At 42.9% G+C, this 15,014-nt stretch overlaps 1 protein-coding gene across 4 annotated transcripts; it reads left to right on the forward strand.

Annotated features, from left to right (window-relative positions):
* Positions 1-16: 16 nt before the first annotated feature.
* LOC109899749 (protein FAM149B1) lies at positions 17-13,225 on the forward strand. Of its 4 annotated transcripts, none has more exons than XM_020495245.2 (16): positions 17-492; positions 949-1,065; positions 1,294-1,441; positions 3,537-3,679; positions 4,066-4,224; positions 6,141-6,299; positions 6,525-6,706; positions 6,893-7,035; positions 7,444-7,566; positions 7,968-8,095; positions 8,371-8,598; positions 8,989-9,112; positions 9,220-9,345; positions 9,496-9,577; positions 9,672-9,809; positions 10,627-13,225. In XM_020495245.2, exons 1-16 carry the CDS (start codon positions 389-391, stop codon positions 10,707-10,709), a joined length of 2,187 nt encoding a protein of 728 aa, XP_020350834.1. In that variant the 5' UTR covers positions 17-388; the 3' UTR covers positions 10,710-13,225. The 4 variants fall into 4 exon arrangements, with proteins under 4 accessions (XP_020350834.1, XP_020350835.1, XP_020350836.1 ...); XM_020495246.2 differs by having other exon boundaries at positions 7,968-8,080; XM_020495247.2 differs by lacking the exon at positions 7,444-7,566 and having other exon boundaries at positions 18-492.
* Positions 13,226-15,014: the final 1,789 nt, after the last annotated feature.

Below are 15,014 nucleotides of genomic sequence, written 5' to 3' on the forward strand. Positions count from 1 at the left end.
GTATTTCCCATCAGGCCTATGGATTGGGTGTCCATAACATCCTTGTTGTTGTGGCAATAATCCTCTTTAGTAGTAATGGATGCTGTAATATTGGTATATATTATTACACTTGCGCTGAAACATAAAAACACATTTGTAGTCCACGGTTTGTTTGAAATATTATATTGTAGATCAATACATCTCTTTCTGAGTTATCTAGAGTAACTACGTTAGCTAGCTAGCAAGTTAGCAGCAATTACTGTTAGCCTCAATAATTTCAGTAGCAACGAGGCCAGATAGCTAACGTTACAGTAGCTAGCTAACTTGCAAGTGTGTACGTATTGACCTGCGGTCGGGGAAAAATGGCAAACCTCTTCCAAAAGACAAAGTGGGGACAGGAATCGGAGGGATGCACGACGAGAGAGGACACACAGGAGGGCATGAGCCGATAAACAGAAAAAGGAGAATGATTTCGCGATACAGCAGGAGAACAGTATCGCACAATCTTGAGGTGTAAGTAAAGCAAGCTTGTTTACTAATGACCAAGCTTATCATTATTTTCTAACAGTCATTTCTGTCATTCGAGATACTGATTTGGTAGCTAGCTAACCTAGATTGACTAACGCTACATTGTTGGTAAGTAATAGCTAACGTTAGCTAATGCACAGTCCATGATCGTATGACAATGTAAAAGGAGAATGTATTGATCAGATCACATTTTTGACAGCCCATCTGTCACACCAAGGTCAGTTGCCTCCACAAAGGGATGGGATAGGATAATGTTTAATGCTTTAAATGGATTATGTAAAGTCCCACCTCATGCTTCACTCCTTGTTTGTTTGGGATTAGTGTCTTTTTTTTACAACAATACATATCAACCTACTATAGTATTAGAATGAAATATCTATGTATCTATCGATGCTATTGCTTACTCATGTTTAATAAAGCTGTATTTTCCTTTCTCTGCAGTCGGGGCATATCCCGAAGCAGCCTTGACCATCACCCCCTCCCAGAGGAGGTAGACAATGACTTCCTCCCCCATTGCCTCCTCCATGACCTTCAGGAAGCTGTCTCCACTTACAACAGGTATGACCTGTTCTCAAAGAATCAGCCGGTCGATACCAAGTACACTTGTAGGGAGCAGCAATTTTGCTTTCACATATCCTGTTTAGATGCGTGAAGGCAAGGAGACAATAAAGAGGGAGGTAGCCAGTTAGTTACATAATCTGGTCTAAATTATTCCCTCACACACTCGACAACACACAACACTGTAATGTACAGCAACATGTAAACAATGTCTGTCCTCTTCTGCAGCTCGGAGATGACATCTGCAGCCTCTCGCCGGTCAGACTGTCCAACGGCCACTACTGGAGACACGACGCGGTCCTGGTCTGGGATCCACAGCTACACAGAGACGGGTATCTCTACAGAGGGGAGCTCTGTCTTCTCCTGGGGCTATGATGTGAGTCTCGCCTCACCTTCTCAGCTGGATCTTACCATTCAATTGCCCTATGTTCTGAGTATCAAGCGCTTATGTTGCCTTCAGAACGTATTCATACCCCTTGATTTATTCCACATTTTGTTGTGTTACAGCCTGAATTCAAAATGGATTGTTCTCACCCATCTACACACAATACCCCATAATGACAAAGTGAAAACAGGCTGTGATTACAGCTGTGAGTCTTTATGGGTACGTCTCTAAGAGCTTTGCACACCTGGATTGCAGAATATTTGCACATTATTCATGTCAAGTTGGTTGTTGATCTTTGTTTGACAGCCAAGTCTTGCCATAGATTTTCAAGGCAATTGAAGTCAAAACTGTAACTAGGCCACTCAGGGACATTCAATTTAATCTTGGTAAGCATCTCCAGTGTATATTTGGCCTTGTGTTTTAGGTTATTGTCCTGCTAAAAGGTGAATTTGTCTCCCAGTGTCTGTTGGAAAGCAGACTGAACCCGGTTTTCCTGTAGCATTTTGCCTGTGCTTAGCTCTCAGTTTATTTTTTATCATAAAAACTCCCTTATCCTTGCCCATAACATAACATGATGCAGCCACCGCCATGCTTGAAAATATGAAGAGTACTAGTCAGTGATGTGTTGTGTATTCACAATGCTTTATATTCAGGGCATAAAGTGAATTTCTTTGCCACATGTGTTGCAGTTTTACTTTAGTGCCTTATTGCAAACAGGGTGCATGTTTTGGAATAGTTTTATTCTGTACAGTCTTCCTTTTAACTCTGTCATTTAGGTTAGTATTGTGGAGCAACTACAATGTCGTTGATCCATCCTTAGTTTTCTCCTGTCACAGCCACTAAACCCTGTAACTGTTTTAAAATCACTGTTGGCCTCATCGTGAAATGATGAGTTTCCTTCCTCTCCGGCAACCGGGTTAGGAAGGACGCCTGTATATTTGTAGTGACTGGGTGTATTGATACACCATCCAAAGTGTTATTAATAACTTCACCATGCTCAAAGGACTGTTCAGTGTCTGCTTTTTTACCCATCTACCAAAAGGTGCCCTTCTTTGCAAGGCATTAGAAAACCTCCCTGGTCTTGGTGGTTGAACCTGTGTTTGAAATTCGCTGCTCAACTGAGGGACCTTACATATATTTATATCTAAGGATCAAATCCCCGAGCTGACAAGGTAAAAATCTGTTGTTCTGCCCCTGAACAAGGCAGTTAACCCACTGTTTCCCGGTAGGCCGTCATTGTAATTAAGAATTTGTTTTTAACTGACTTGTGTGGGATACAGAGATGAGGTAGTCATTCAAAAATCATGTTAAACACTATTATTGCACACATTTTTACTGTTGAACAATTATAGGCTTGCCATAACAAAGGGGTTTAATACTTATTGACTTGAGACATTTCAGCTTCACATTTTTATTTCATTTGTAAAAAATAAAACAAACTTTTACATTATGGGGTATTGTGTGTATGCCAGTGACACAATCTCAGTTTAATCCATTTTAAATTCAAGCTGTAACACAACAAAATGTGGAAAAAGTCAAGGGGTGTGAATACTTTCTGAAGGCACTAGCTAGGCCTAGCCATGCTGAATGCTACAACAGTCTTTTATACAGTTTTCAATTAAATTAGCCTTATCATATTTTATTGTAATGACTTACAGTCTACTGTGCCTGCAGAGGTCAGTTCCCTCATGGTTTCACTTCATGGTGATTTTTAGCTTTCTAGAGCTTGCCCTCAGAAACTTTATAAAAATTCCATGATGTATTTACACACAGCCATGTCCTCAGAATGCCTCATAGGAGTCATACTTCTATAATGCTAATTTATATTCTACAGTAAACACAACCTGCCTGTGCAGGCACACACTCTCTGTCTCTCACAAACATATGCACATGATACCAATTACTCCAGCACGATCACTCATACACTGCCACACACTCTAGGAGCCCATCGCCTGCTGTGACATAAACGACTCTCAGCGATGTGCTGCTAATATTTGATTAGCTTGAAAAGCAACTGCCTTCTGTCATAGTGTTCCTCTGCAGGGCCTCCTCTCTCTCTACCTCTCTCCCTCCCTCCATCCCTCAGGAATTTGACAAGGTGGCGTCGCGACAGGTGCAGCAGATGTTTGAGGAGATTGACGAGGAGCTTTATGAGGGGCGGGGTGGGGCACATCTACGGGGGCTGCAAGATGAGTGTCATCAGTGGGCCTTCAGGTTCCCTCACCTACGGTGGGTACTCACCCTACTCCCCCCTCACCTCTCACTTCTCACACACTGTCACACATTACTGCCACTCTAGCCTTGTTCCTACACTATTCGCCTGCAAATGTATCACTGAAAGTACTTAGGGTTCAATAAAGGGATACCTCTTAAAAGAACAGTCCAACTTGAAGGTACCTAAGATGAATCTGATTTAGATTTGTTTTCAAACCTGAGAAGAAACTACTTGCCACATAATTATAGGCTCAAAGCCCTTGGGCCCAATTCCCAATAAGATATCATAAACCATTGGCTCAGTGTGTGTTTGGGGGGGTTAATACATTTTCCTATCGGTTTGATTAATTTAGGTTGTAATCACTGTTTGACCCCCTCCACCCTGCTATGTGAACCCACAGGATTCTGGGTAGTCAGCTGGTGTGTCCCAATGACGAGGGCTTCCAGTGGTACGCCACTTCAGGGGAGGGGACCGGGACAGCCAGCAGCAGTGCAGCTGGACAAAAGGACAGCATCAGTAGCAAGCCCCAGGACAAGGACAAGCCTGGCCCCTGCACAGAGTGAGCACTGACTACTGATGCTGTTAACCCATCAATTATGGATGTCCGTTTGCTTTGTGGTTTTGTGACCTACATACTGTGTGGCTTGTCAAACAGCAAGTCAACTTAAGTAAGTCAGCGTGTGTAAGTTACAATGCGTCAATTGCGATTTTAGCATGTAAATCTTGGTGGGGCAAATCCCCCCACGTTTTTTTAGATGCATGCCAGCAAACCCACTACACAACACTTAACAATATATTAATTGCAATATAACTGTGACACACTTAGGGCCTACATAAAGCTGTCCCAACACCTTACCACTGCTACACCTGGCTATCAGTAGAGCCTTGTCTGGCAGCGAAACAGTTAATTTGGCCTCATTTAATGCCTTAAAAAAACACAGCTGATATGGCTGGTTAAATAAAGGGGGCATATAAGCAGACAATGAAAGCTCTTACAATATTCAATGATTACATTCTCTAAAACCGGCTACAGGTTACATGTGCACCACCAAGTCAGAACAGTAGGTGAAATTGGGAGGGGAGACGGGACCAAATTATTAAGGTGAGGCACATGGGCTACTAACACCAACATACACTTAGTATTACTTTCTCAGCTACAGTATACATATCTCCCAGGCAAATTACATAATTTATACAGCAGCATATAATACATTTTTTGACTCACCTTGTTGTGCTCACTTGAACAAGAAGGTGGTGCAGCGGTCCATCGTGGGCAAATTCTGTCATCAAACATCAAAGTCTGGCATTCTCTGGATTTATGGTTCTTTCAAGACAACTGGGAACTCGGGGGGGGGGGGGGGGGGGGGGGGTCAAAGGCGAATCATGATGACGTCAGTGATCTTCAGGTCGGAGCTCTAGAAAGAGGACCGAATTCCAGACTTGCAATTCCGAGTTGGATGATCATTCCAAACTTATCTTTTTTAGCTAGTTTTTTTCAGAGTTCCCAGTTGTCTTGAACTCACTGAAGTCAGATTTCCAAGATCCAAGTTAACAGTTGTTTAAAGCGAGGCAGAAATCATGCTGGATTGACAGCATGGACAATGTTGAATGTTTATCATTTTAAGCTTGGAAAAGAGACCCTTAAACCCAGAATTGGGACCACACACCCACTCCACTGACTAGCAGGCTAGTGATTGCTTTGAAATGCTTGCAGTTAGCCACTGATTCCTTCCAAACCACTAATTGTTGAGTTTGCAATCTCCAACTTGTTATGTAATGTTTATGTCCAATGTCCAATACATTTTATCTATAATTTCACTTCCTTATTTCTCTTCATATGACAAGGATTAAAACTACTGGATTTGCCAGTAGATTGTCGACTTGATTCAATATTTTAAAAGTATGATGTTGACATGATCAGTCCAATCAAAGCTGCTGTAGATATAATGTGGTTTGATATAATTTTATCTGTGGGCAATGACCTTGAGCCTTCTTGGATGGGCACTTCTAATGTAACTCTAATTGCAGCACCCAAAGGGCTTGCATTTTCGAGCTCTACCCTTAGATTTGGCGGTGACGTAGTGTCCCAATGAGTGACAGAACACTGAGCCAATCACGGCTCAACTAGAGAACGTTACCAACACCTAGGCTCCATATTTTCCGCTGGCTGCCCCACCACCACAGAAAGCATTGAGCCAGGCCTTACTCAAAAAAACGAAAAAGAGAAGTTTGTATGTGGCTTTATTAACTCATTAAAAATAAGAAATAAACATTTTTACATTGCTTGCAAACTCATGTGACACTTATTAATGCCAAAATAACATGCAAAACAGGCATCCCCCCCAAAAATATATAACATAATATGTATTATTTTTTGTATTTTTTGCAAGGCGTACATGTACTGGCTAGGCTACTGTGGCTAGCCAAAAAATTAGGACTGATGCTTTTTAGGAACCGTGTTGTTTGTGTGTCCAGTCTGTGTGTGCAAGGTAGGAAGGCTGTGCTGTCCAGGCCCCGTGAGGATGTTGACCACCCCCCTGGTACTCCCAGTGGATCCAGAGGTCATGACATGCCCAGGGTGATCGAGGCTGAAGGTCTGATGGAGGAGTACCTAGCCTTTGACTGCAGGGATTTGTGGGTCACCTCCCGGCTCTCCTGTTTAGTACCCTACAGTATATCTATAGGGGCATTTCAAACACTTTACAGTATGGTGCAGTTGATTGAGCTTGTTGCCTACTTTTGGGATTACCCTAAGGGTACCAAGTAACCTTAAACCAAGCTCTGTATTTGACAGTATTTTACATAACTTTGCCCAGGTCTGTTGTGTTGATGGTTTAATCTATGGTTTGACCTTTACAGGGATGACAAGTGGGAGCGGGGGTGCATGGGGGCTGGTCGGCGGTGGTACGGCCTGCCTCCGGTGTCTCCCTACCACTGTCGCAGACAGTCAGTCCTCGACCTGCTGTTTGACGATGTGTGGCGAGAGCTGTTTGGCTGGATGGAGGAGCTGGTCCGCAGGCACTGGGAGGGCTGTGTGTCAGGTAGAACCAAAGGGCAATGTCTTATAGGCAACGCTGGGTCATACATTAGTGTTCTGTTACTCAACAAAGAGACTTGCAATTGACTTTTAAACCAAGAAATCCGTCATTGCCAAATGATGCCATACCCACAGCATAATCTGTTGCTTGAGCCTGTGTTGACAGTATTTTGCATCCTCTTTTTGACAGATGATGAGAAAAATGAAGTGAACTTCAGCCCATCCCAGTCAGATGCTCGGAACCCTTTCCTGCTCCTGTCCACACTGCCCACTCTGCTCCCCAGGCTGGGCCAGAGCAGGGTGCCCCAGCTAACAGGAACCCCGCAACCCCAGGTCAGTGCCCTGAGAGGGGGGAGAAGGACCACCAATGGGTCTACCTCTCCGTAGAGTGGAAAATCCTACTGTTAGGATGTAGGATTTAGATCAATAGGATATATTACTAAGCACTGTGAATGGACTATAATAACTTTCAGATTAGTTTGAGAGTTTAGGCTTAGTTTTCAAAACTGGAAACACAGTCACACACTGATGCTGAATTGCTTTCCCCTGCTGTCAGGAGGTTTTCTCACTCTGTTTTAAGGCTATCAGATAGTTCATTAACTTGAATCCTTTTTTCTTTCCTTCTTTTTGCCCCCTACTCTTTCTTCTTCCTTGGTCTGTTCCACACCCTTTTAACCACCAATCTGTCCTTCCTTCCTCTTTCTCACTCTCTCATTTGGTCATCCGTTTTTTCCCCCAAAGACCACAAAATCAAGGGGCTCAAAGCACAAGCCCAGACGGAAATCCAAAAAGCAGAAAAAATCATCTACTGTATGCAACTCTCACCTAGAGGCAAAATGTTGCCGATCGACGCCATCCACAGCGGCATGTTTTTATTCATTCTTAGACTGAATGTGCTTGTGCCTGTTGAATAACTCAAACCATACCAATTTTAGTCACTTTCTTACTTCTTAACCAACTGTTGAGTTGAATTTTTTTTATTACACACGTCTCTGTCTTTTAAAAAAATGTATCAAATTACAATTTTGGAATGCTTTTACTTACTCAATTCTTGCTTTAATTTACTTTTTTGTCTAATTGTTTGTTTGGTCTCAAGTGGGTGGTTGTAGGTCCTCTCCACTTGGTTGCATGTAGAAACGCTGAGTTGGGGCTAAGGTGACGTGCAAGTAGTGATAATGAGGTGGCTGTAGTTTTTTTATGTGAATGACCACTTTAGGTGAATGACTCTTACTCTGTATCGGCTTCTGCCTCCCTCCCTCCTACAGTCCAGTCGGGTCCCAGTAGAGGCGGCGGTGACACATCACAACCTCAACGAACTCATAGTCATCCACGGCATCCCCCTGCAGCAGAGGAACCTGGGAGTGATGGAGAGAGCCCAGTATGGAGACCATAAGTACTGATCATACTCCTGCTGATACTATAATAATCTTTATTAGTATTATTATTATTTAGTATAAGAATCTTCGGTATTATTATTTAGTATAAGAATCTTTATTAGTAGAGTGTAGCATTAGGAGCTAACTCTAGGGGTCAACCACTATTCTTACTGATGACCTATTATCGTCTTATTAAATAAGAGGTGAAGAGACTGTTATTAGCTATGGATATGTAGGTGTGTATGCATATCTTACTTTGAGTAAAGGTTAATTGCTTCCTTTTCTTTCTTAGGGACCCTGAGGAGAGGGTGATGACCCATAGGCCAGGGTCCACCGTGATTCCGTCTAGCAAGCTACGTCCTCGCCAGGTGCTAGAGCAGAGCTCCTCCTCCCTGTCCCGCCCTGCCCAGTCGGCGAGACGCCGTAACCCGCCTCCACGAACTCTTTTGCCCTTGGTTCCCAGCCTGACGCAGTCCAGTGCCGCTGGCTCCATGGATGAGGTCATCCGTGGAACGCGCCTGTGAGTTAACTTAGAGGGTTACCCAATCTCCATCTGGTCCCTGTCCTCCTCCATGTACACCCCTCCTTCCTCGCTCTTCTTCTCCTATCGCTCTGAAGCTGGAGAACCGTCTGTGCAGAGAGATTACTTTGAAAGCGGTTTGCCTTTTAACTTGTGCCTTGTGGCGTTCTGTTCAGCAGAATGGAGGGGAAGGGATGTGAGGAATTGTGTGTGTGACTAGCTAAGCATCCTAACAGATGAACTTGTCATGAACCTTGAGTGGAACAATATCTGTGTGGAGCATATAATTTACCCTTGTGTGGAGTGAGATTTCAGTCTGCTCCATGTTAAAGGGACTTGTGTAACTTTATAGAAAGCGTGGAAGGTGAACAGAGTTATTACTCTCTCCAGACCCACAGCCAGTGACCGCCTGGCCTCTCCTCTGATGCCTCTGAGCAGGAACACACTCCTTCCTCCCATCGGCACTGGGGACGCTGAGCCCAGGCACTCTGGACAGCACTTCAGACCTACTCAGGTATGGGACGAGTAAAACTGCATACTAGTTGTACATCTTGAACTGACTTGATAAAACACTTAATACTATCACCTGCTAATAACACAACACAATTTTATTTTGTGTAGCGGCATAGAGACTCGTCCAGTCGTGCCCACAGTGCTGTTACAGATGAAGCAGGTAGTTTGCTTCCCCGGGATCGGCTTCATCAATTGGACGTATTCTCCCGTCCCAACACCACCCACACCTACAGGGTATGGCTATAGTCACACATGGTGGTCACACATTATTACCACTACAGCATGATTTTGGTATATTTTGTAGGTTTATTTTGTAAAGGATGAATGTGGAATATGTTTGCCTGCGTCCCAGTCAGTGAGATTTAACTCTGGGTTCTGTTGCAGTCAGACACCCCTTACCGCCGCTCCTTCACGGTGCTGGACAACATTGGACAGGGACGTCCTGGCAGGGCATTTGTGGGTACAGGTGGGCACCTCGTTTTACATTGCATACTGTACACAGTTTCTACACATTTCTTTTTGTGACCGACTGATTGAGTCTCTGTCTGGTATCCTGGCAGACTCTCTGGGCATCGGAGTGACGGGCATCAGTTTGGGCATCAGCAGCTCCTCCTTCCTGGACTCCTTTGACCACCACCCCCTGGGCCACTCCCCCATTGAAGATGAGGAGGAGCCTGATACACAAGCCCCTCCCGCAGGTCAGTAGGCATCTCCAGTGGTCCTCATCATTTCTAAAAGGCTGTGGCTGCGGATCTGACTTTTCACAGACCTTTATTTACCCAGACTAAAGATCCCGAAGCTTCTACGTTTGTGTTTATTCACAACTTTATGCTTTCTCTGCTCTACTTGTAAAGAACAGTCTACTTTGGCGAACAGGTCTCATTTAATAAAGTTATATCAAAGCTGAATCAATGTCTGCAAGATCACATAATATAAAGTCATAGTATAACATTACTCTTAAGACAAAATCACCACTGCATTTTTCTTTCATGTGGCCAAAACTCAACAGGGTGCGCCACTAGGCAAAATACACAGGTAGGATATGCTACAGTTTGCACCATTTGCTCAAAAATGTGCTCACTGAACATCATTCAAAACACCACTGAACAACTCAAGATGATCTAAATGCATATCCCCATGAAACTGATTGAGATAAAATGGTTGGTGAAACTTGAAATGGTCATTCACGATTGATTGGGAAATGTGAAGGGAAGGAGACTTCAAAAATGTGCTCATAAAGTAGAGGTAAAGAAGCACATACGCAGAACGGACGGTGATCCGCACATGCCCCGACGCTTCGGGACCTTTAATCCGTGAAAAAAAGATCTGCGGCCACTCCGTTAATTAAACATGTCGCTGGGTTGTGTTTGGTAATTAAGTATGTTTATGAGAGAGTTCGGTCGTAGCCTCTGGTTACGAGGAAAGTAGTTATCTTCAAATAGAGACGAATTTGAGTATTAACTATCAATGCTCATTAACACTTGTCTTCTTTGTCCTGATCTCCTCTCTTCTCAGCTCTACTGGTGCCTGTTTCAGTCCCAGCGAGCTCCCACAACCGGGGTGGCTTCATGTCCCGCAGTAGCAGACCTGGGTTGTAGCTGCTTTGATCTCGCCCACCTCCACCTTCTCCAACCACACTCTCCTCAGCACAGCAAGGTGCAAGCCCTGCTTCCAATCCCAACGGTGCCCTCAAACGACACTTTATACAGAAGCAGATCTTTTGTACAATGTACTGTTTGGTGATTTTATTTATTGATGCTTTTTGTTTTTCGAGAGCCTTATTTTTGTATTTTGGAACTCTCAGCTTACCTGGCTGCCAAAGATAGTAGACTGTCTCATTTACCACCTGTATGTCGGTATGTACTCTACCGTTCAACAGTTTGGGGTCACTTAGAAATGTCCTTGTTTTTTAAATAAAAGCACATTTCTTGACCATTAAAATAACATCAAATTGATCAGAACCATCACTCCTGTGTTCCAATGGCACATTGTGTTAGCTAATCCAAGTTTATAATTTTAAAAGGCTAATTGAATATTAGAAAACCATTTTGCAATTATGTTAGCACAGCTGAAATCTGTTGAAAACTTCTGAAACTAGTCAGTCTATTCTTGTTCTGAGAAATGAAGGCTATTCCATGCAAGAAATTACCAAGAAACTGTACTACTCCCTTCACAGAACAGCGCCAACTGGCTCTAACCAGAATAGAAAGAGGAGTGGGAGGCCCCGGTGCACAACTGAGCAAGTACATTAGAGTGTCTAGTTTGAGAAACAGATGCCTCAAGTCTTCAACTGGCAGCTTCATTAAATAGTACCCGCATAACACCAGTCTCAAAGTCAACAGTGAAGTGGCGACTCCGGGATGCTGGCCTTCTAGGCAGAGTTGCAAAGAAAAAGCCATATGTCAGACTGGCCAATAAAAATAAAAGATGGGCAAAAGAACACAGACACTGGATAGAGGAAGATTGGATAAAAGTGTTATAGACAGAGTTTAAGTTTGAGCTGTTCGGATCACAAAGAAGAACATTCGTGAGACGCACAAAAAAATGGAAAGATGCTGGAGGAGTGCTTGACACCATCTGTCAAGCATGGTGGATGCAATGTGATGGACTGTGGGTGCTTTGGTGGTGGTAAAGTTGGAGATTTGTACAGGGTGAAAGGGATCTTGAAGAAGGAAGGCTATCACTCCATTTTGCAATGCCATGCCATACCCTGTGGACGGCTCTTAATTTGAGCCAATTCCTCCTACAACAGGACAATGACCCGAAGCACAGCTCCAAACTTTGCAAAAACGATTTAGGGAAGAAGCAGTCAGCTGGTATTCTGTCTATAATGGAGTGGCCAGCACAGTCACCGGATCTCAACCCTATTGAGCTGTTGTAAGAAGTGTCCATCAAGCCTATCCAATTTGTGGGAGGTGCTTCAGGAAGCATGGGGTGAAATCTCTTCTGATTACCTCAACAAATTGACAAGAATGCCAAAGGTCTGCAAGACTGTAATTGCTGAAAATGGAGGATTCTTTGACGAAAGCAAAGTTTGAAGGACACAATTACTATTTCAATTAGAAATCATTATTTATAACTTGTCATCTTCTTGACTATTTCCTATTCATGTATGTTTTAATGGAAAACAAGGACATTTCTAAGTGACCCCAAACTTTTGAACGGTATTGTGTGTACTGTATCTATGGTTTAGATGTGTATATATATTGTCTGTTCTTTTCTCTGATCTATCTCTATACTCTTAAGTGATTCTATGCAGGTAATGGGAAGTCAAAAGCATTTTGCACACTGACACGCTTCGTCAGGCTGCTTTGTACTTTTCTAAGGACATGATTTTTTATTTTCCCATGTGTAAAAAGACGAGCACAAAACCTCTGGGTTTCACATAGCATACCTTAACAGGAGGAGACAAGACGAGCTTTAGACGCTAACTAAATGGGTAGGTATTTGGTGTTTTCCTCACAAGCCTTTTTGTGATGAGGGCTTAGTGTAAGCCACAGGAGACATGTGAGGGAATAGAGGGGCTGTATTAGTACTGGGACAATTCACCTCACTGCAGTAGAAGCCATATGTTGTTTTCAGCAGAGGGACTAGCTGAGCCAAGATCAGTCAGGCAATTTTTATATAAATACGTGATAGATGTGTGACTAGAGGGCATGCAGGTAACAAGTTTTAATCCTAATTTGACCTTCTACCTTGTTTTAACTTCAAGGTTTTGTGCAGGGAAACGTGTAAGATTTCTGCTAAATGTAATAGGTTTTTATAAGCACATTTATGTTTCTAGTCCCTTGTGCTTAACACAAGATATATTGGCGCTCCTTTGCATTTCCTAATTATGACTGAGATGGAAGGTTTTTATGTATATTTTCCAAAACAGAACTGCAGGTCCCCTTCTATTTCTATGGCTTCAACAACAGTCAGGAGCACCAACTAACATGGAGGTATTTGACTTCTTTATAGAGTTAGGTTGCACTTGATGGTTTCCCTTGTAGATGGCATTAATAAAGCTTGAAATGCAGCATAGTTCTGGATGGATTCCTTTTGAAGTTTATCCCAGAATTTTATATAGAATAATAAAGATGTGTATTCAAATAAATATAATTATTGAATTGCCTCTCAAGGCTCTTGGATTATTCAGCGTAACATAAAACACCTCAAATACAAAATGCTGTGTTTGACATGTGATAGTTATAAAGTACTAGTGTATAAAGATACTATAAATTCGACTTACAGTATAACAGGATAAAAATTGCACTAACTAACAACTAAGTAACATTTGGTGTGGATGCATATGGAATACACAAGTTGCTGCCAACATCAATCTATCTCAAATTACTTGCAACACTAAAGAAAAATATAAACACAACATGTAAAGTGTTTGTCCCATATTTCATGAGCTGAAATAAAAGTTCCCAGAAATGTTCCATAAGCACAAAAAGCTTATTGCTCTCCAATTTTGTGCACAACTTTGTTTATCTACCTGTTAATGAGCATTTCTCCTTTGCCAAGATAATCCATCCACCTGACAGGTGTGGCATATCAATAAACTGATTAAACAGCATGCACATTACATAGGTCACCTTTGCTGGGGACAATAAAAGGCCACTCTAAAATGTGCAGTTTTGTCACACAACACAAATGCCACACGTCTCAAGTATGAGGGAGTGTGTAATTGATATTCTGACTGCAGGAATGTCCATCAGAGCTGTTGCCAGAGAATTGAATGATACTTTCTCTACCATAAGCCACCTCCAACGTCATTTTGGAGAATTTGGCAGTTCGTCCAACCGGCCTCACAACCACAGACCACGTGTAACCACGCCAGCCCACATCCCGCTTCTTGACCTGCGGGATCGTCTGAGACCAGACCCTGAACAGCTGATGAATGTGTGGGTTTGTACAATCAAAGAGTTTCTGACCGTTTGTGCAGATGTTATCTCAGGGAAGACATGGCATGCACAGAGATACTGTGACGAGATCCTGAAGTCCTTTGTCGTGCCATTCATCCGCCATACATCACCTCATCTTTCAGCATGATAATGCTCGTCCCCATGTTGCAAGGATCTGTACACAATTCTTGGTTGCTGAAAATGTCTCAGTTCTTCCATGGCCTGCATACTCACCAGACATGTCATCCACGGAGGATGTTTGGGATGCTCTTGATCGATGCCTACGACAGCGTGTTCCAGTTCACACCATAGGTGCGGAGATCATCCGTTCACCTACTTTGCGTCTCTCAAAGACACGGTTGGAACCAAAATTTGGACTCATCAGTCCAAAGGACAGCTTTCCACCGGTCTAATTTCTATTGCTCATGTTTCTTGGCCCAAGCGATTCTTTTTTTCTTATTGGTGTCCTTTAGTACTGGTTTCTTTGCAGCAATTAGACCATGAAGGCCTGATTCACGCAGTCTCCTCTGAAGAGTTGATGTAGAGATGTGTCTGTTACTTCAGCTATTTGGGCTGCAATTTCTGAGGTGCAGTTAACTCTAATGAACTTAACCTCTGCAGCAGAGGTAACTCTGAGTCTTACTTTCCTGTGGCGGCCCTCATGAGAGCCAGTTTCATCATAGTCCTTGATGGTTTTTGCGACTTTACTTGAAGATACGTTCAAAGTTCTTGACATTTTCTGGATTGACTGATCTTCATGTCTCAAAGTAATGATGGAATGTTGTTTCTCTTTGCTTATTTGAGCTGTTCTTGCCATAATATAGACTTGGTATTTATCAAATAAGGCTATCTTCTGTATACCACCCCTACCTCGTCACAACACAACTGATTGGCTCAAATGCATTAAGAAGGAAAGAAATTCCACAAATGAACTTTTAACAAGGCACACCTGTTCATTGAAATGCATTTCAGGTGACGACCACATGAAGCTGGTTTAGAGAATGCCAAGAGTGT

Source organism: Oncorhynchus kisutch, linkage group LG11 (assembly GCF_002021735.2).
Source record: "Oncorhynchus kisutch isolate 150728-3 linkage group LG11, Okis_V2, whole genome shotgun sequence".
Lineage (NCBI taxonomy): Eukaryota > Metazoa > Chordata > Actinopteri > Salmoniformes > Salmonidae > Oncorhynchus > Oncorhynchus kisutch.

Bases quoted from the DNA above. Each gene is read 5' to 3' on its own strand.
- LOC109899749 (XM_020495245.2), top strand. From the start codon at position 389: ATGCACGACGAGAGAGGACACACAGGAGGGCATGAGCCGATAAACAGA. The intron at 7,567-7,967 runs GCATGTTTTTAT...TCCCTCCTACAG, and splicing joins GATCGACGCCATCCACAGCG to TCCAGTCGGGTCCCAGTAGA. The intron at 9,810-10,626 runs GTCAGTAGGCAT...CTCTCTTCTCAG, and splicing joins TACACAAGCCCCTCCCGCAG to CTCTACTGGTGCCTGTTTCA.